General features: G+C 36.3%; 2 protein-coding genes across 3 annotated transcripts in view; both read right to left on the reverse strand.

The window, feature by feature from the left end:
- Nucleotides 1-942: 942 nt before the first annotated feature.
- On the reverse strand, nt 943-15,854 carry LOC128546216 (uncharacterized). Its single transcript, XM_053521419.1, has 3 exons — nt 14,881-15,854; nt 4,619-4,855; nt 943-1,852 (listed from the first exon to the last, which is right to left on the reverse strand). Exons 1-3 carry the CDS (start codon nt 15,845-15,847, stop codon nt 1,845-1,847), a joined length of 1,212 nt encoding a protein of 403 aa, XP_053377394.1. The 5' UTR covers nt 15,848-15,854; the 3' UTR covers nt 943-1,844.
- Nucleotides 15,855-15,859: 5 nt separating this feature from the next.
- Nucleotides 15,860-20,160, reverse strand: part of LOC123529007 (versican core protein-like) — a 43,826-nt gene continuing 39,525 nt past the window's right edge. For both annotated transcript variants that reach the window (XM_053521421.1, XM_053521420.1), the window contains exon 7: nt 15,860-16,008. In XM_053521421.1, the coding sequence (XP_053377396.1) occupies nt 15,939-16,008 (70 nt within the window). In that variant the 3' untranslated portion in view covers nt 15,860-15,938. The remainder of the gene's footprint in view (nt 16,009-20,160) is intronic.

Genomic DNA, 20,160 nt, shown 5'->3' on the forward strand with positions numbered 1-20,160 from the left:
GAAGTCGTTTAAATGTATTTCTAATTTTTGCTCTAGTGGCCCCTTTGAGACCAAGTGCCCCATTTGAACAAACTTGTGACAGGATCTTATAATGATGCTACAGACCATCTTTGATGAAGATCAAGAAGTTATTTTTAAAGGTTTTTCTATTTTTAGCTCTGGTGGCCCCTAGAAGGGGCCAAGGTAAACCATTTGAACAAACTTGATAGAGGGCCATGTCAGGATGCTACTGACCAAGTTGGTGTAATTTTGACAAGTAGTTTCAGAGAAAAAGTTGTTTTAAAAGTGAAATATGAACGACGGACCATCCACATATACTAATAGCTCACCCTAAACCTAGTTTCAGGTGAGCTAACAAGTAAGTAAAGGTCATGTGCTAATTAATAATTGAGGTTTGGTGATTCTAGTTAAAATATTTTTTGCTTATAAGCATTTTCTATTATTTTTACCAAATCAACGGGAAAACTCTGCCTTCACTGGGTCAAGGAGGATACTATAATTATATCAGTAAAGGCCATATGCTAATCAATAATTATATGGGACTTGGGGATTATAGCTAAAATATTGTAAGAATTATAAGCATTTTAAACTTCGGACAGTCACACGGACGGACGTACGTACAGCCGGACGGACAATGCCTAAGCTTTCGGCGGGGTATAATAAGGCTTGATTTACATACAGCCTGCAGTAAACATGTTTCAATCTGACTTTACTGACTTACCGCTTTTAAACAAACTAAGGTCCATCTCTTGCCTTTTTTTTATACAGACGACAAACACTTTTATTCTGAAATGCTTTTATTTTTTGAGAATCGGGAATAAGCGTCTGATTTAATGTTTTTCAAATCCAATATATATGTAAAGAATTTCCATGAACAGGTTTGCAACCCACTGACAAAGTTTAAATCCACTGACAAAATGTAAGAAAAGGTTTCAATTTACTGATATAATGTAAAGAAAATGTTTCAACCCACTAACATATTGTAAAGAAAAAGTTTCAACTCCACTGACATAATGTAAATAAAGTTTCAACCCACTGACATAATGTAAAGAAAATGTTTCAATCCACTGACATAATGTAAAGAAAGTTTCAACCCACTAACATAATGTAAAGAAAATGTTTCAATCCACTGACATAATGTAAAGAAAGTTTCAATCCACTGACATAATGTAAAGAAAATGTTTCAACCCACTGGCATAATGTAAAGAAACTGTTTCAACCCACTGACATAATGTAAAGAAATTGTTTCAATCCACTGATATAATGTAAAGAAAGTTTCAACCCACTGACATAATGTAAAGCAACAGTTTCAACCCGCTGTCTTAATGTAAAGAAAAAGTTTCAATCCACTGAGATAATGTAAAGAAAAAGTTTCAATCCACTGATATAATGTAAAAAAAATGTTTAAAACCACTGACATAATGTAAAGAAAATGTTTCAACCCACTGACAATGTAAAGAAAAGGTTTCAACTCACTGACATAATGTAAAGAAAGTTTCAACCCGCTGACATGATGTAAGGAAAATGGTTCAACCCACTGACATAATGTAAAGAAAAGGTTTCAATCCACTGACATTATGTAAGAAAAAGTTTTAATCCATCGACATAATGTTAGGAAAAGGTTTCAATCCACTGACATTATGTAAGAAAAAGTTTTAATCCATCGACATAATGTTAGGAAAAGGTTTCAATCCACTGAAATATTATAATAAAAAGATTTCAATATATTGACACAATGTAAAAAAAAGGTTTCACATAATATCACGGGGTCCATTGAGACAATGTCAAACTATTCCAAGTCGAGTTGTCCGGTTTAAGTCACTCCAAGCACACATCTCTCTCGTCTATTTAGCTGTAAATGAAATTATGAGAACCTATTACAGATGATATTTATTTCAAAATATACGTATATGATTTTAACATGTTACATAAAATTATGGTTCTGTTTTACATTTTGCATTATTAAAAAATAAAAGCATGAAATGATTTTTAAATAGTCTGCATAAATATACTACAAATAATTTTGTTTTGTTAGAATTTTGTTAGTTACACTGATACAATATCATATGGAAACTTTTCATTTTATTAGTGAAGGACGATGTCTGGTACGCGTTGCATAGTGGATATTTTAGGAACATGTCTGGTACCCGTCCAGGCATCTCTTCCAGGAAACATGTGCACCTGAGTACAACACTAACCTTGTGCAGGTAAAGCAGGAGAATGATTCTTCTAATGTAATTAACATGAAGTTAGTACAAAGCATAATCCATTTTACAAGTGTCTAAAGTATGAATTTGAAATGTACCTCGTTGTAATGTAATAACCCAGTTTTAAGACTATCACCATACTACTCTACTAGGCTGGTACAAAGTTACAAAGCTATTACTCAATTACAAGGCTGGTATATAGTTACACTGACATGAAATAGAAAGCTATTGTTCAATATTAAGATTATGACCTGGTTGCAAAGCTATAACCAGTTACAGTACTATTACAATGTACATAATATTTTTTTAACTTAATAGCAAGACCATCACCCATATATTTGAGGCAAACATTTATGCCGAATAAATAAAAGATTGCTCTATACATGGCAAATTTTCATCCAAGACAAGTTCTAAAATGACATTTTGACAAGCTCTATCAAATGATATTTGGCCCCCAAGTGTGACTTCGACATTTGCGTCAGGGACCTGAGGTTTGCTCGTGACACTCCATGGAGATGAACATTTATGCCAAATAAAAAAAAAATACTAACTGTCACAGGAGACAGCTTGCTCTACTATTCCGGTGCTGGATAGTGAAAATGGACATATCTGAGGAAGCTTGAACAATCACTGGATTGTTTAGTTACTCCAATGTGGATGACGATATTAGACTATTGCTTAAAGTGGGAAAATGCGCATTTTTCAAGTGAAAATCTAGCTGAAGTAGATGTGCGAGTAAAAAGTGTGGATGAAATTATAGCTTTTAACCCAATATGCCAAACCCTTCCTGTTACCAGTCTGAAAAATAGGTTTCCAAATATGACGTTTCTTATTTTGACTGGGGCAGTCATTTTAGAAAAATCAAACTGCAAGCATGAGTTGCTTCCCTTCAACTACAGAAATCTCTACCTGTTGGTAAGGGAGATCACTGCGTAGAAGATTGAAGAAAAGAACTATTATTTTATTAGTCCGGTTTCTTTATATCTAAAGCATCAACTTCAAATACTCATGCGGGAATATCGTTAATTTATCACATTTATATGCACAACAACCGAAAATTGCTTTTATAAAACATTCATCAAAAACACACTATGTGCAGTAAGATGCGCATAATGTCACTTTAAGTAATTTAGTAATAATAGAGATAGATAAGTGTATAAAAACATTAAATAAGTATAAAAGGAACACAATTCATGGAAAATGTATGTAAAAGTTATGCCCCGTTATACTATGTCATATCACGTGGCTAATTTATGAATATTTGTGCCGCAGTTATGACCGTTGTGTCATATAATGTGAATGGTAATATCAAACAATCGCTTAAAGTGTGAATCGAATCACTTCTGTAATAACAGAGATATAGTGAAAATGCATCAAAATCAACCTATAATTCTAAGTAAAAACGGGAAAAAAATTGGTGCCAGAGTTCTCGACATAGTGTAATATTATTGACCTTTGAGATAGACATCTAGGGTTTGCACCCGACACTCGGTCTCGTGGAGGTAAACATTTATGCCAAATAACAAAAAGATTTCTTTATCCATGTCAAAGTTATGACACAGTCAAGATCTGAAATTACCAAATGTGACCTTGAGATAAGAACCTGGGGTATATGCGCAACACTCCGTCTCATTGAAGTAAACATTTATGCTAAATATAGACAAGATTGCTCCATGCATGTCAAAGTTATTGTCCAGATAAAAAAATCCAGACGGAAGCACTGAACAGCCATTTGTATGACTATGCTTTAACTTTCCGCAAGCGGGCTCGGTAAACACAGATTGACCTAACACACCGCATGCAAGGCGGTGAACTCTTTTACAGGTGGATGTTATGTTTTCTGCTTTATTACAGGAGTACCAAATGACAGTCATTTCTCTTAGAACTTTAGCACTAACGTACTTTAATATTTGTCGTCCAGATTTTATTGCGTCGGACCAACAATTGTGTTTCTTTCCAGAACTGATTTGTATGTTATGTTAGTAAACAGTTTTGGCCCAAGGTTGCTTTCACAACAACTGATGTCGTTTCCCTTAATTAGCAGTACTGTACAATTATTATTACATTAAGTAAAAGTAAAACACACCAGAAATTCGTATAATATTAAATATAGATAATAAACGACTTAAAATTGCATTATATTACATAATATAAGTGAAGAGTAACAGTGTTCACAGCTGACTGGCAATCGAACCCAGGGCATAAGGCGGACAATCTATAATGCCGATATAACAGCAAATTCATATAGAAAGAAAGTCTAAGTGCACTCTGACATGCTCCGTACTACATGCTTATCATGCCTTACTTTAGTAAATATCAAATGAAAATTCTGATAAAATCTGACCAACTTTATGTTTCACTTTTTCCATTTTAAAAGTAATAAGCTAAGTTTAACAATTTCTTCGACTTACCAGCCAATCCCCTTTCATAAACGTAGTTAAACGTAGGTCCATTGCAATAAGCGGCATACCAGTTGTTTGATATAGAGTACCCAAGCCCATAATTATAGAAGTAAACACAGTCAGCATCTACAGTATTGTAGTTTACCGGTTTGTCAAACAATACGCTTCCACCATTAGACCAAACGAATTCGCCCTCCTTTGCTATGTCATTGAGGCCAATCCAGACACCGTCAAAATCGTCATAGTCTGCAACATTTAATCAGTCTATAATGTTGTAACTAATTTAACTTTGTGTTTTATTTTTTTCACATTTCACTTTAAGACCCATTTCTAATTGACTGTTTTCATACCTTTCAACGTTATGCATAATTCAGTGTTTTGTGTTTCAGTTGGTTTTATGAATTATCCACTGCCTACAGTGTATGATACATGTAAAAAAGACACTTTTGCCCTAGGTCGCTTACTGGTGTATTGCAGCTTTTATATGTTACACCTGGGTAAGAAGTCACATTTTCACCAAATAACTTCAAAATTGCCCCTAATATTCTGAGATGTTGCAAATAGGCATAATGTATGCGTATATTGAAGTACCTGCTGTAAAGTAGATTTTACAAAATAGAATTACAGATGATACATAATTCAATTATTGCATTGTATCATCTAACAGGATAATATATGTTTTCATAAATGTTTGCATGCTCAAATAGTATGGTGTTTAAGTTTGGAAAGCATAGACATTAGGGCATTCTGCTTGTCTAATAAAGACTGCTGATTTATCTACATAGATCATTTTTCAGTTCAGTATATCCATTCATAGTACTGTATTACTGCTTATATACTTCATAATCATCAGTGCCTTCAGTTTATCTTTAATATTATATTATTACAAACTGCATATTATATCATTGCATGATTTAATTTTACTTTAAGCAGCTATTCTCGTTTCTATATTTAGATAAGGCAGTATGAAAGATAGCTATATTCTCCGTCACTGTTATGTATAATGAAAGGGTTGGTGGTATTTGGTGAAGCCATTTAACACTAGAGTTCGAATTGTGCCTTGATGTAAGCTGACAGGGAGTGGGGTTTTTGAATTCAGCACATTGTCTTGATAAGGGGAATATTACAGCCAAGACATATTATAATCCTTCAAGGGGTTTAGGAGATACAGAGAAGCCATAAAATGGAAAGCTCAAACCTTTGACCTTGAGTTGTGATCTTACACATTGTCTTTATAAGGTGATCTTTTGACTCAAGTTTCTTGAAATCTCTTCAAGGGGTTTGGCACAAAATGGAAGGCTTAAACATTTGGCCCAGAGTTGTAAGTTTGACTTTGAGTCAACATGGCTGACTCATTAGTTTTGCACATTGCCTTGATAAGGTGAGCATTTGACCCAGATTTCATGAAAATCCTTCGAGGGGTTTAGGAGATATAGAGAGGAAACAAAATTGAAGGCTCAAGCATTTGATCTCGGGCTGTGACCTTGATCTTCAGCCAACATGACTGACTCATCGGTTCTGCACATTTTCTTGATGAGGTGATCATTTCACCCAAGTTTCTTGAAAATCCTTCATGGGGTTAAGCAGATATAGAAGGGACACGAAATGTTACGGACGGACGGACGGACGGAAGGATGGGCGGACGAAGACAATTCCTATATCCCCAACCACTTGTGGCGGTGGATTATTTAAAATAAAAAATAATACATAAACATTGCCGATTTTGTAAGATAATGTTGGCTGACCAATAAGAATGTACTTTACACCATGTATGGAAGAAATGTAATTTTTCAGAGTTTAGTAGAATTTCTAATCCACTTCATCATTCTGTAAGGAAAGTTTAGACTGACAACATTTAATACAAACCTCTTAGGGCTTAGAAATAAATAGTTAGTAATCTTTTAATCATATTAGGCTATTCTTAACCTAGGAATTTTGCTAAATTCATTGTAATTTTTCTCTAAATTAGTAAGTATTCTGCTTTAATTAAGTACATGTAATTTAACTTGATCTTTGAGTCGGCTAAACGCTAAAAGCGTTTAACGAGTCCTTGCTTTCGCCCGATTTCTCATTCTCATTAAATGGCCTCACAACACAGCGAATAGATGTAGTTCCATTAGATTGTCTCTAATTTCAAAGAGTTCATTGATCGGATGAAGTTCAGTTATATCAATCCCATTTGCTATGACCAATATACGATGTAATCTGTCAAATTTATGAAGTGTAATTGTGCAGTACTCGAATAAAGCCACGTATTTTCTTCCGCGGTAACTCATTAAGCATAAACACGCATAACGATTCTGCGGGATTTGGTAATACATTTGCGAATATGATAATGGTGACTAATTTTATGCCCTTTTGTCACAAAATAGCAATAATTATGATATTCACAAATTCAAATAAAAACTGCATATTAACTTATTAGCCAAATTATCCATTTGTTACCCTGTCCGTTTCAAAAAAGAATCTTTAAAATTATTGCGCAAATAACAAATTTATTGTGCTGTGCATTTCATGATTTGCGCAGGCTTACCAAGCTTGCGTAAAATCCAGCGAAAGACAAAATATAGTTCCAGAACATACTGCTAGTATTTCATTGAGTTGGGTACCTCTGAAAGCATTGGAATGTCTTTTATCAAAGAGTTTACCACATCGGTGAAATTAAATTATGACAGCTTCATTTTAAATGGCCCGAATTAGATATGTGCAGTACGTTAATTCTTCCGCGAGACTTCGGAGATGAATCCTAATTACATTCTGGGCACTTGCCGGCGGACACACGTGACCTGTTTATAACAACGCTTCTACAACTTTGCGCTTGAAAATACGGACTTCGGTTCACCGAAAAAGTACTACGAAGATCGACCAGATCAAAATGCTGCAAAATCGCGAGTGGCGAAAATTGCAAACGTCTATACGAAAGACCCGTGGTGACATTTCAACTTCATTATTTTACGCATTCTGCTTCCTGATTTCACGATTTCCACTTCAAGAATTCACGAATTCACGATTTCTGCTTCCTGATTTCACGATTTCCACTTCACGAATTCACGATTTCACGAATTCACGATTTCATGATTTCACAATTTCACGAAAAAAAAAACTTCACGATTTCACGATTTCTTGATTTCACGATTTCACGATTTCTGCTTACTGATTTCAGGATTTTCACTTCACGAATTCACGATTTCACGATTTCTTGATTTCACGATTTCACCATTAAACTTCATGATTTCATGATTTCTTGATTTCACTTGTTTCGTTTGGCCAATCCATTCCGTTACTTTCCATTCATTGAAGTGTAAACGTAATGAATGTACTGGGTTACAGAGGATTACTTTATACTCCTGCATACATCTGTGTGGAGGTTGGGGAGGGATATTGGTGTCTGTACCAACACGGTATCTGGTACTTTAAACACTAAAACATGTATGAACAAAATAAGATGCCCAAGTAGCTTTACTGTTTTAGACAATTCCAAAATATATAAGTATGTTTAGTATGCCCACGCCATTTATGACGACGGAGCATTAAGCCTTGCAGTTGTCCGTCCGTCATTCCGTTATTTTGGAATCCGTCTTTCCGTCCATAGACACATTGGTTTCTGTTCATTTAAAAGAGAATGCTTGCATGGATTGAATTTATATATTATATATTTATATAAACGTCTAAGCCGCTCTTTTACGTTTTAAACGGTCCTCGTGGTAAGGCCGTACTCTTGATCAACCCAGTTTGCATACCACTTACACAGCAGGTGGCAATAACTTACATATGAATAAGATGCATCGCTTTTCATTTAATAGCACAAAGATGGGGAGCTTACTAAAACCGAAAAAAGGGACTGGAACAATTTCACATTTTAAGCAATAATGCATTTTAAAAGTATTATTTGTAAGTCTATTTCCTCATCAGTTGAGGCATTTTCGGCCAGTTTTCACTTTCAGTATCTAAACCTGGTTGTACAATTATATAACACGCCATCTTACATGTAGCGAATATCACCCGCGGTTTTCTACGTCATACATTAGTCATGTGACTAATACAATCGCGAGAAGTTGAAATTGAACTATGATTATGAAATCGTGAAATCGAGAAATCGTGAATTCTTGAAGTGGAAATCGTGAATTCGTGAAATCGTGAAATTTGATGTTGAAACCGTGAATTCGTGAAATCGTGAAGTTTAATGGTGAAATCGTGAATTCATGAAGAGGAAATTGTGAAATCGTGAATTCGTGAAGTTTTATTGTGAAACCGTGAATTCGTGAATTCATAAAATTGAAATCGTGAAATCAGGAAGCAGAAATCGTGAATTCATGAAGTGGAAATCGTGAAATCATGAAGCAGAAAGCGTGAAATAATGAAGTTGAAATGTCACCACGGGTCTTTCCTACGTCTACATACAACTTCAACTTTATCGTAACCTTTCTGGAATTTTGACTGGTTCGGATCATTTGCTTACGATTCAGGTCGCAAAAAATGAAACCGTCACCCATTCTGCGTTTCATAATGACACATGTGTTGAATTTTGCAGTCAGTAAGCGAATAAATTATCGGGAAAAGAAGCTCTTACTGGTTTGTTTAAGGTGGAATGCGCCTAATTTGAAGTTCTTCGATATTCCTCATAGAATGCGTATTTTACTTTTTTGATATTTCTGTAACTTTTTTTTCTACAAACCTTCAAACACGACCATTGACGTCCATTTTTGATGAACCATGATTTCACGTCCGTCAGACTGTTTTCTTAAATCGTTCTGTTCAGTCAACACGTATCGATTTGCTTGTTTCTCATCATAGTTTCATTTAAAAATGTCTTTGAAATGGTGTATAATTTGTGGAGATCATTTTAACGTTGAAGTCGATATTTACGTTAAAGTGACATCAGAGCGACAAAATATGACGTTTAGTTTTGAATAAAAAGTTTGCGTTAATCTTGTCTCATGTAAAACCCAAACGATAGAATTTGACAAAAAAACTAACATGATCATGAAAATTTTATTTTCTGTCGATTGAAGGAATAAAATTATGAGATAACCAAATTTATTTTCGCGTAATATTGCGTTACGCTACCCCCCCCCCCCCCCCACCCCCACACAAACCACAAGATAGCGCAACTGAGTATTTTTTTCATGTATCTCGTCCTTTTAAGATAAACTCTACTATTTTATTTTCCTAGTAAAATTAAATCAAAATAGCCTTTAAAACTCTGTTACATTAGCGAAATAATTTCTGTGTAGTGTAAGCGACTCGGGATTCTTACTCATACACAAGCGAGATATGCGGCTTCTTCTATCATTTATTTTCTGACAATCATGTGTATCCCCATAAATACCGTAAATGCCGTTAATGCCGTAAATGCCGATTCTCTCCATTAAATTTAAAAACAGATATTCAAACAAACGTACAAGACATTTATACAAAACAGCATTCATACAAACATTCAAAAATTACATTTAATAAAAATATTAAATCAATTCTTTACTGCAAAAATGGATGTTTTAAATAATAACAATATTTACTTAATGATACCAATTAATTCTGAATAAAAAATACAAAACCTTACCAACTTTAGTATCTCAAATAAATTTACTTTAACAAAGTAAATTTCATCCAAGCTTCTTAACTCACGTTTAAATTATAGCAAAACTAACGGGCGGAAACGACATCAGACGTATACTAGACGTCACGTACAAATTGTGACCAAACGTCACATTTAGCGCCATGAATAAAACAATAGATAAAATTTAATATTCAGAACGTCACGGTTCTTACAGTCCCCGCCATGAAATTTCTTAAATTTCATCAAATACATGTACTTTTGTTAGCAACTCTTACAAATAAAACATGTCTATATACTGATTCATAAAAACAATATTCTTATTGCCAATTAAAATTCAATTAGCGTTACATGCGTTTTTATACATGTGGATACAGCTTACTGTAGAAGCCTAAAGTTTAATAGATATAAACAAAAAATGTCATTACTTTTCAAGTCACAATTATCTGAGTGCCTACTTAATAGTACATACGTAAAGCGTAATCCGAGTTATTGACTGTAAACATTACTGTGAACTCTCTAACAGACTTAGTCTAGTGATAGGTTTAACTGATTCTGAATTGCAAGTCCTTACCACACAGCTACGTACATGCCCATCCCGACCAATATATAGTTTGGTAACTCTGCCTAGCGGCTACTGCCCTCTTGGCACGTTGTAATCAGCAACAAGTACGACATCGCCTTCACGTAGATCAGTTTTCACACTATGCCATTTCTGACGTAACTGGAGCTTAGGCAAGTACTCACGAATCCATCTTCGCCAGAATACATCGGACAAATATTGTATTTGTCTCCACCATCGTTTAGAGTACGTATCAATTTTATTGAAATTTCCTCTGGGCATGCTTGAATTGGCTTTAAACAATAATAACATGTTAGGTGTAAGTGCCATAGGATCATTTGGATCTTTACTCACTTGTGTTATCGGTCGATCATTCATTATTCTCTCAGCTTCCGCCATTTATGTCACCAGTTTTTCTTCTGTGAGTAGTTGCTCTCTAGCGATGGCCTTTAAAATAGAACGCGTTGACCAAATCAGTCTCTCCCAAGCTTGGCTGGCGTATGGAGGGTTGAAGTGCCATTCAATTTCATGTTGAACCAGGTATTGTCCTATTTTTTACTGGTTCAATTCTTGTATTGATTGTTTTAGTTCTCTGTCACCGCTTACAAGATTCGATCCGTTGTCGCTGAATAACTTTTCAGGAGTCCCACGTCGGCTGGTGAAACGCTGAAAGGCTGCGATAAATGAATCTGTTGTCAGACTATAGGCAATTTCAATGTGAACTGCTCTAGTTGCTAAACAAGTAAACAGACAACCATATCTCTTCGTATGTGAGCGTCCCGACTTAACTAACAGTGGTCCGAAGTAATCTACGCCTATGTAGGTAAATGGTGGTTTGTATGGAGTGCTTTGTTCTGAAACAATTGGTGCCATCTGTTGTGTCAGTAGTGGACTGTGTTGTCGTCTGCATATAAAACAATTCCCTATTGTCTTTTTTACCGAACTGGAGCCATGTAGTATCCAATACTTTTCCCGTGTAGCTGCAAGCACCTGCTGAGTTCCTACGTGTTCATTGATGTTGTGGTAATGTCTAACTATTAGCGTAGTCACGTGATGTTTGCTGGCTAGAATAACCGGATATTCTTGGAAATTCTCCCGTCTCACTCTCCCATGTACTCGTATGAGACCGTCATGTAATATGGGATTCAAAGATGCGATTCTACTATCTTTCTTCACTGGATTATCCATTCTCAGTGCTGAGAGTTCTTCAGAAATTTTAATATGTCTCGTGTGGCGTTCCGTATTTCTATTACTGTAATATCTCCTGTGGGTACTTGTACGTCATGTTTTAGATAACGGTGTCTGCAATAAGTTTTAAATCTTTGCAGCCATACGAATGCTCGTTGTAGTTTGGTCAAGTCGGAGTAACGCATTATAATTCTGTCAATTTCTGTACCTGTCGTTGTACTATTTATTACAGCTTCCTTCTTTACTTCCGTGTCATCATCTGCTACTTCCGGCACATGGCTATGGGCAGGCCAAGCAGTTGGATCTTGAAGAAGGAATTTAGGACCCTTAAGCCATGTTTGTAGTCTTTGTGTGTCACTTGGGTCGATACCTCTAGACGCAATGTCGGCAGGATTCGAACCGGAATCAACATGGCGCCATTGGTCAGGTGACGTAGCTTCATGAATGACACTGAGTCTGTTACCTACAAACGTTTTGAAACGGCGTGATGCGTTATTGAAATATCCCAGAAGTATTGTAGAATCAGTCCAGAACACGGCTTGGTCGATTTTCATGTCGAGGTCTTCTGATAGCATTGCATACATGCGGCATGCGACTACAGCTCCAGACAGTTCTAGGCGATGTATTGAAATCTGTTTCATTGGTGCCAAGCGAGATTTACCGAGGACTAAGGACCACATCACTCTGTCATCTTCATCCACCATACGTAGGTATGCGCATGCGCCGTAGCCTAACTCCGAACCATCGCTGAACATATGCAACTGGGTGTTCTTTATATTTCCTTAATCTTTTGGACGAAAACATCGACTGACAACAATGTTTTCAAAGTATGGCAAACTGGCTAACCATCTTTTCCATTCATGGCAGTGTGACTGTGGTATTTCATCATCCCATCCTAGTTTCTCTTTGCAGAGTTTCTGTATGATTGCTTTTGCTTGTAATGTTACTGGTGATGCAAGTCCTAGTGGATCGAATATGGAGCTAACAACTGATAATATTCCACGTCTCGTCAGAGGTTTATCTGTCAACTTAACCTTGAAACTGAGTGTATCGTCGTTAACATTCCACATCACACCTAAAGCACGATCGCTAGGGAGAGAGGTACCAGGTTCAAGCTTGACGACTGATGGGGCACGCTCTGCCTCAGGTGTCGAATCTATAACCTTCCTACTGTTACTGTGCCATTTGGTCAACCTGAAACCACCTAAACTCATCAGTGATTGTAAATCTCTCGCAAGTTTTACTGCCTTCTTTTCAGATGATACGAATTTTAAACAGTCGTCCACATAGAAATTTCTGTTAACTGTTGATATAACTTCCGGTTCATAACTATTAGCGTTATCAGCGGCTGTTCGTTTAAGTGCATACGCTGTACAGTTTGGGGAGGATGTAGCACCGAACAAGTGGACTTGCATACAATATATCTTCGGAGGTTTAGTTATGTCCCCTCCAGGCCACCATAGGAAGCGAAGAGCGTCGCAGTCATTTTCACACACGCGCACTTGATGAAACATTGCCTCGATATCAGCAATCAAAGGAATTTTCTCTTGTCTGAAACGGGTTAGTACTCCAACTAGATTGTTCATTAAATCAGGACCTTGAAGTAGTTGGCTATTCAATGAAATACCCTTGAACTTCGCAGCGCAATCATATACTACTCGGACCTTCCCAGGTTTGTTCTAGTTTGTAACGGGGTGATGAGGCAGATACCAAGTTCGATTTGTATCTGTAGATGTCACTTTTTTTAGCATAACCCTTTCCTATATAATCAGTTACTGTCAGTGTGTATTTTTCATGAAGTTCTGCGTCTCGCGAAAACTTCTTTTTTAGTAGTTGAAGACGCGCATTTGCAAGTGACAGGTTATTTGGTAAGTATGCATCTTTATTTCGCCAGGGTAGTCAAGTCAGATAGGTAGGGTATTTTGCGAGTATCTTCCGCAGTAGCAGCAGACCTAGTAGTAATTGGTAGCCTTTTCACGGACCATACATTGTTAAGTTTTACTTCATCACCACCGGAAACAGGTTTCACGTGCAGGTCAACTTCCTGTCCTGCGGTACTACTGGCAACGGAACTTACGGTGAATATTTGAAAGGTAACAGGTTTCCCAGGATAGTTTAGCTTTTGCAACAACCGTTCATCACACAGAGTCTTATCCGCGCCGTCGTCAAGCAACGCATACGTTTGGCAAGAGTTACCGTTCCTAGCTATTACAGTAACAGGTATAATCCCTAGACATGTTTTTAAAAATAACCCATTCGTAGCAGCACAATTTACAGACGGCTGTGTAACTCTGTGGTCAGACTCGGGCTTTACCCAAATGTGTAACAATGTATGATGCTTAGAGGTACAATCAGGTACAACACATTGTTTTGGTTTTCTACAAGTATTTGAAATATGTTTGCCCTTCAGACAGTTAAAACACAATTTCAACTTGCTAACAAGTTTTCTTCTCTCACCTAAACACATAGACTCAAATACTTTGCATGATGACAAATCTGAACATGTCTCTGAACAACAATAACATTTACGTTCGAACTTTGGTTTTTCATTACCTGTTTGAGTGGTTAACGTGGTCACTCTGCCTTTAACAAGAGTATCTGATTTACAATTGGTCAGTTTGTCAACCTTTGACTGGGACTCGTTTTTTAGAGATCAAGGCCATACACTGAGCATGCGACATTTTTCATCTACAAACTTTGTTAAATCAATAAAGCAGGGTTCTCTGCCAGACTCAATAATAGCGTGCGCAACTCCTACCCATTTTTAACGTTAATGCATAGGTTAGCGTTTAACAATGCGCCTGAGATTTTTATTTACATCAGAAATAAAGCCTAACTGGGACAGGGTAATTTCACATTTTTGCATCTCTAAAGCTAACTGAGAAAGTTTATCAACATCGGAGGCTTTTACCTGAGGGCCGTAAACTAAACTATCAATATAATTTCTAGCAATTACATGAGGCTTACCATAGCGAGTTTGCAAATTTTTCCTTGCACGCCTGTAACCATCATCTGGATCAAGTAAAACACAGTCCTCAATACAACTTTTAGCCTCGCCTACACAATACTGTATAAGATAACTTAATCTTAACCTACTGTCACTGATTTTTTCCTCAACATTTGTTTCGAAGTTCTTTATAAATTTACAATAATCTGTCACTCTTCCGTTAAATGTCAACAGTTCCGGTTTAGGCACATTAAATCCTTCCTGCAAAGTAAATGCCAACCTGTAGAAAGCCGTATCTATATTTGTGGATGTCAAATCTTCCAACTTATCATTGCTTTCGTCATGAGAAATTACCGTTTCTGCTGAATCCTGCCCGCTAACGGATACGGATACGTCACGTGCTACTTCCGGACAGTTCCGACCACCATTATTATCAGGACATTCGATATCTTCCTGCCAGACAGATTCCTCGATCCTTGCTTCTTCTAATTCGCTCTCTTGTTCAAGTAATTGCCGTTTATTTTCTAATTCCCTTTGCTCTTGTTCTATTTTTTGTTTTACTTTTAGTGTTCTTAGTTTATGTTCTGCAATCAGTCTTTTCGCTTTTGCATTTTGTAACTGCGCACGAGATGACCGTGCTGTACCCGTTCTGCTTATTGTAGATATATTATCATCTTGACCCGACTGTAGTGACTGTTTTTGCCACTCGGAATAATGCTCGTTGAATTCCGTTAGATTTTTCTGCTGACTAGAATAATTCGTCTCCAACAATTCTATGATAGAGGGATCATCACATAATTCCAGACAGTGAAAATGAGCGTTTTTAAACTGTTCATATCTGTCACATAGATTTTTGTATAAGTGTTTTACCTTTTCAGCGTTTTCTGTAGACACCATCTGTCTCTCAAGTTCATTGTTAATTTTGGTCAACTGTGCGAGGAGCGCAGAACGTGACTTCTTTGCCGAGGTAAACTTCGCAGTTTCCATCTTTCGATCTTTTCAGGATACGAGTTGAGAATTGTAAGCGACTCGGGATTCTTACTCATACACAAGCGAGATATGCGGCTTCTTCTATCATTTATTTTCTGACAATCATGTGTATCCCCATAAATGCCGTAAATGCCGTTAATGCCGTAAATGCCGATTCTCTACAATAAATTTAAAAACAGATATTCAAACAAACGTACAAGAAATTTATACAAAACAACATTCATACAAACATTCAAAAATTGCATTTAATAAAAATATTAAATCAATTCTTTACTGCAAAAATGGATGTTTTAAATAATAACAATATTTACTTAATGATAAATAATTAAATTAACTTTAGTATCTCAAATAAATTTACTTTAACAAAGTAAATTTCATCCAAGCTGTTTAACTCATGTTTAAATTATAACAAAACTAACGGGCGGAAACGACGTCAAACGTATACTAGACGTCACGTACATATTGACGCCAAATGTCACATATGGCGCCATGAATAAAACAATAGATAAAATATAATATTCAGAACGCCACGGTTCTTACATGTAAAACTCAGATTTTAATGATTATATTATATTTGATATATGAGAATGCGACAAAATCAACACCCCGTTACCCTTTGCGCTGAATTACTTTACTCTACATCTACCCCAGATATATAAAAGGCGTAAATCAATGGATTTTCTTATTCTCGTGGTCAAGACAAACTCATCTTTAACCTATTTAAGTAGAATTTATTCAAAAGAGGCCTTTACAACTATTAATGATTTAATTCAACGTTAATTCAACGTTACAAGTGAAATGATTTATCTCGCAGGTTAATAATAATACATGAAAACTAATGTATTGGTGCACATTAAATTGTTAACATTTACAAAAATAAAGTTAAAAAAAAACACGACAGAATATACGAAAAATCCTTTATTTGAATTATCTTAACCTTTTAATATTAACAAGTACCAGTATAGAATTCCATCACAGGCCGCTATTTCCGTGACGTATTATCTTTGCGTAAAAAATTGTTACATAACGAATTTTATGCATCTAATAGAACTGAGGCAAACAAATATAGGACTTCATTATAAATATATGTCATAAATATCTTAATAATATAGCTAATATAGGTGTATTCTTAATGAAGCAGATTCGAACAACAACCAGTCTTCAGAAAATAATATTGGGGTAAACAGAACCTGGCCAACCTCGGCACAATACGAAAAAAGTAAAACGTAGGTGAAAATGAGAAATATTCAGTTTAACATAACACATAACTCGGAAAAAAGTGCTAATACAATTTTTTTAAAATTTAGAAAGCCTTTATGTAACACCATCCTTTGCAAAGAGGTTTTAGCTCTCCTGAGATGTGTGTACAAATGTTATCCTTGTATTCATAGACACATAATAGAAACATATTCCATACATAATACTGTTTCCTAATATTTGAAACATAAGAAATACGAGTAAAGAAAACATTCAATGACAAAAAAAAAGAAAGAATATTTTAGCTCTGTTTTTCTACGTTACTGCGGTAAGTTAACCTAACCAGTGTTCGTGTATTTCCAACAAATACTTTCTATCTTCACCACATAAATCAGAGGTGGAGGACGAATGATTTCGGACAGGTGCCTTCTATCAAATCGTTATGCCCTACCCAGGGACCGAACTCGCCATCCATAGATCCTGCGCTCCTACTGAGCTAAGCGGATATGGTAAAAGAAAGAAAGAAAGTAAGCAGCGGTTGTGACTGACACTCGCTGTAACTCAACGAAACCTCTCCTATATCATGACGACTGAACTTGTAGAAGTTATGATTTATTTCCAAGAGCGTCTGTGGTATCAAATTTCAAAATAATGAAAAATTAAGTCTGACCCGTAAAAACCAAATTCCACCATCAAATTATGCGAACATATGCGTGGAGCGGGTAATTTACCGGGTAAGCCCATGGTAACTTATCTCATGGTCAGAGGTTACTAGGGTGGTGAAGTAAGAAACGAAATAGTAAAAATGTAAGACCTCGGAATGTGCGTGCGTGTGTGCGTACTTAGGGAGGGTTAGGGATAATATTATGAAAAACAAGATACAAACAACCTTTACTCCCTTGGAGGGGCGGTTGAGTCAAGGGTCATATGTCTGAAATCACAACCTTTAGAATAATGAACCTGTTGTATAATATTGATCAGTGATATTGTACATTCTAACACGACCAGCAAATACACGGGAGGGGATCCAACATATGTATTCCCAAATGGGCACCGCTTAAAATCATATGTTGTGCTTCCGGTAGTACATACGTGGTAAACATTTCGCAGAAAAATACGTGGGATTTTTATTTGTGATTGAATATTGTGAAAATGACATTGTTTTGCAAAAAAATTGCGATGCAGTGCAGCCGAGTATACATTACCTAGCATGTAAGTGCATGTACCTTACCTGTATTTGTAGAAATGACGGAGAAAAACGTATCCCCCGTGAAGCGGTATAACTGAAAAATAGCAACATTTTTATCAACAGGTGGAAATATGTTGTTTAGATGCCCTGCGCCTGCTTAATTTTGCCCTCGCAACCTTCTGTATGCAAAACCCCATCCAGAAAAAAAAATTTTGCCGATCACTTTGCTAGAAAAATATTTTTGGGCGAAAAACCGAATGGGATACATATGCTGGGCATGGGCTACATATGTGGTGCATTAGATTTTTTTAGAACTCCACAAATCTTGAGCTTAAATGGTACCTGGATAAAGAAACGAACAGGAAATACGTGCCAAGTATATGTCACATCACTAAAATAATCAATTATTCTTTGGAAAAAGCATATGTACCGAAATACTTCAAAAGTTCGTTGATCAGACCACTCATCAAAAAGTCAGATCTAGATGCAAATGTTCTGAAGAACTACAGACCTGTATCTAATTTACCGTACGTGTCTAAAATACTTGAAAAGGTAGTCGATGCTCGTTTGGAAAGCCACTTGTCATTGAACAGTCTCCACGAAGAACACCAGTCTGCATACAGAAAATTTCACTCCACTGAGACTGCATTACTGAAGGTTCAAAATGACCAAAATGATGTAACAATGCTAGTGATGCTTGACCTTTCGGCTGCTTTCGATACCATCGACCACAAGACACTATTGCACCGCCTCCACGACCACTTTGGTATCGCAGGGAAATTACTTGAATGGATAGCTTCATATCTGAGCGACCGCTACCAAACAGTGACCATAGATAATGAATTGTCAAAACCGGTGCAAATGACATACAGTGTCCCACAGGGGTCCGTTCTCGGACCAAAATTTTTCACAATGTACACTAAACCAGTTGGTACAATATGCAAGAAACATGGACTAAATCATCATTTTTACGCCGACGATGGGCAGCTTTATTTATCTTTCAAGCCAACAAATCCGGTCTCTCAAAAGGATGCTTTACGCTGTGTTGAAAACTGCCTCTTAGAAATCGTATCTTGGATGAACAGCAACATGTTGAAAATCAATGCCGATAAAACTGAAGTCATTGTATTTACCTCTCAAAGAAACGAAAAACATATTGAATCGGTTACTGAGAAAATTGGAGAAGAGAACATTAAACCATCTAAATGTGTAAGGAGTCTTGGTGCTTTTCTAGACTCCAAAATGAGCATTGAAAAACATATAAACTCAGTTTGTAGATCAGGGTACGGACAGCTACGTCAAATAGGCCACATCAGGAAATATCTTAATACAGATGCTACAAAATCTCTAGTAAATTCACTCGTCACTTCACGCCTTGATTATTGCAATACGCTCTTGTATGGTGTTCCGAAGGTCTTGCTGAATAGACTTCAAAGTCTTCAGAGCACTGCAGCTCGAATTATAACGAGAATATCGCGTTATGATCACATTACGCCGGTATTAAAAGAACTGCATTGGATACCAGTTACTCATAGAGTGGACTTTAAGATTCTAGTTCACACATACAAAGCATTGCATGACCAATCACCGGTCTATGTTAAAGACTTGCTGGAAGTCTATCAACCAGCAAGAAATTTGAGATCCAAGAACAACTCAAAACAACTAGTTGTTCCAAAAAGCAAAACTGTGAGGTACGGTGATCGTAGTTTTTCATCAGCTGCACCGAAGTTATGGAATGCTCTTCCGGTTACCATTAGAGACGCTAAAAGCTTGGATGCTTTCAAACGATCATTGAAAACACACTTTTTCTTCAAGATTTATTGAAACAACTCACTTTGCACTGGAAAACAAGCTTTGCAATGGAAATTATTTCCTATTGTTAATTGTTCTTTAAAAAATATTCAGGACAATTAAAATGTAGAGT

Source organism: Mercenaria mercenaria, chromosome 13, assembly GCF_021730395.1.
Source record: "Mercenaria mercenaria strain notata chromosome 13, MADL_Memer_1, whole genome shotgun sequence".
Taxonomy (NCBI): domain Eukaryota; kingdom Metazoa; phylum Mollusca; class Bivalvia; order Venerida; family Veneridae; genus Mercenaria; species Mercenaria mercenaria.

Excerpts from the sequence above, each read along its gene's own strand:
- LOC128546216 (XM_053521419.1), bottom strand. The coding sequence starts at position 15,847 with ATGGAAACTGCGAAGTTTACCTCGGCAAAGAAGTCACGTTCTGCGCTC. Across the intron at positions 4,856-14,880 it reads AAATTTGCAAACTCGCTATG|ACTATGACGATTTTGACGGT; the intron begins GTAAGCCTCATG and ends TAAATGTTGCAG.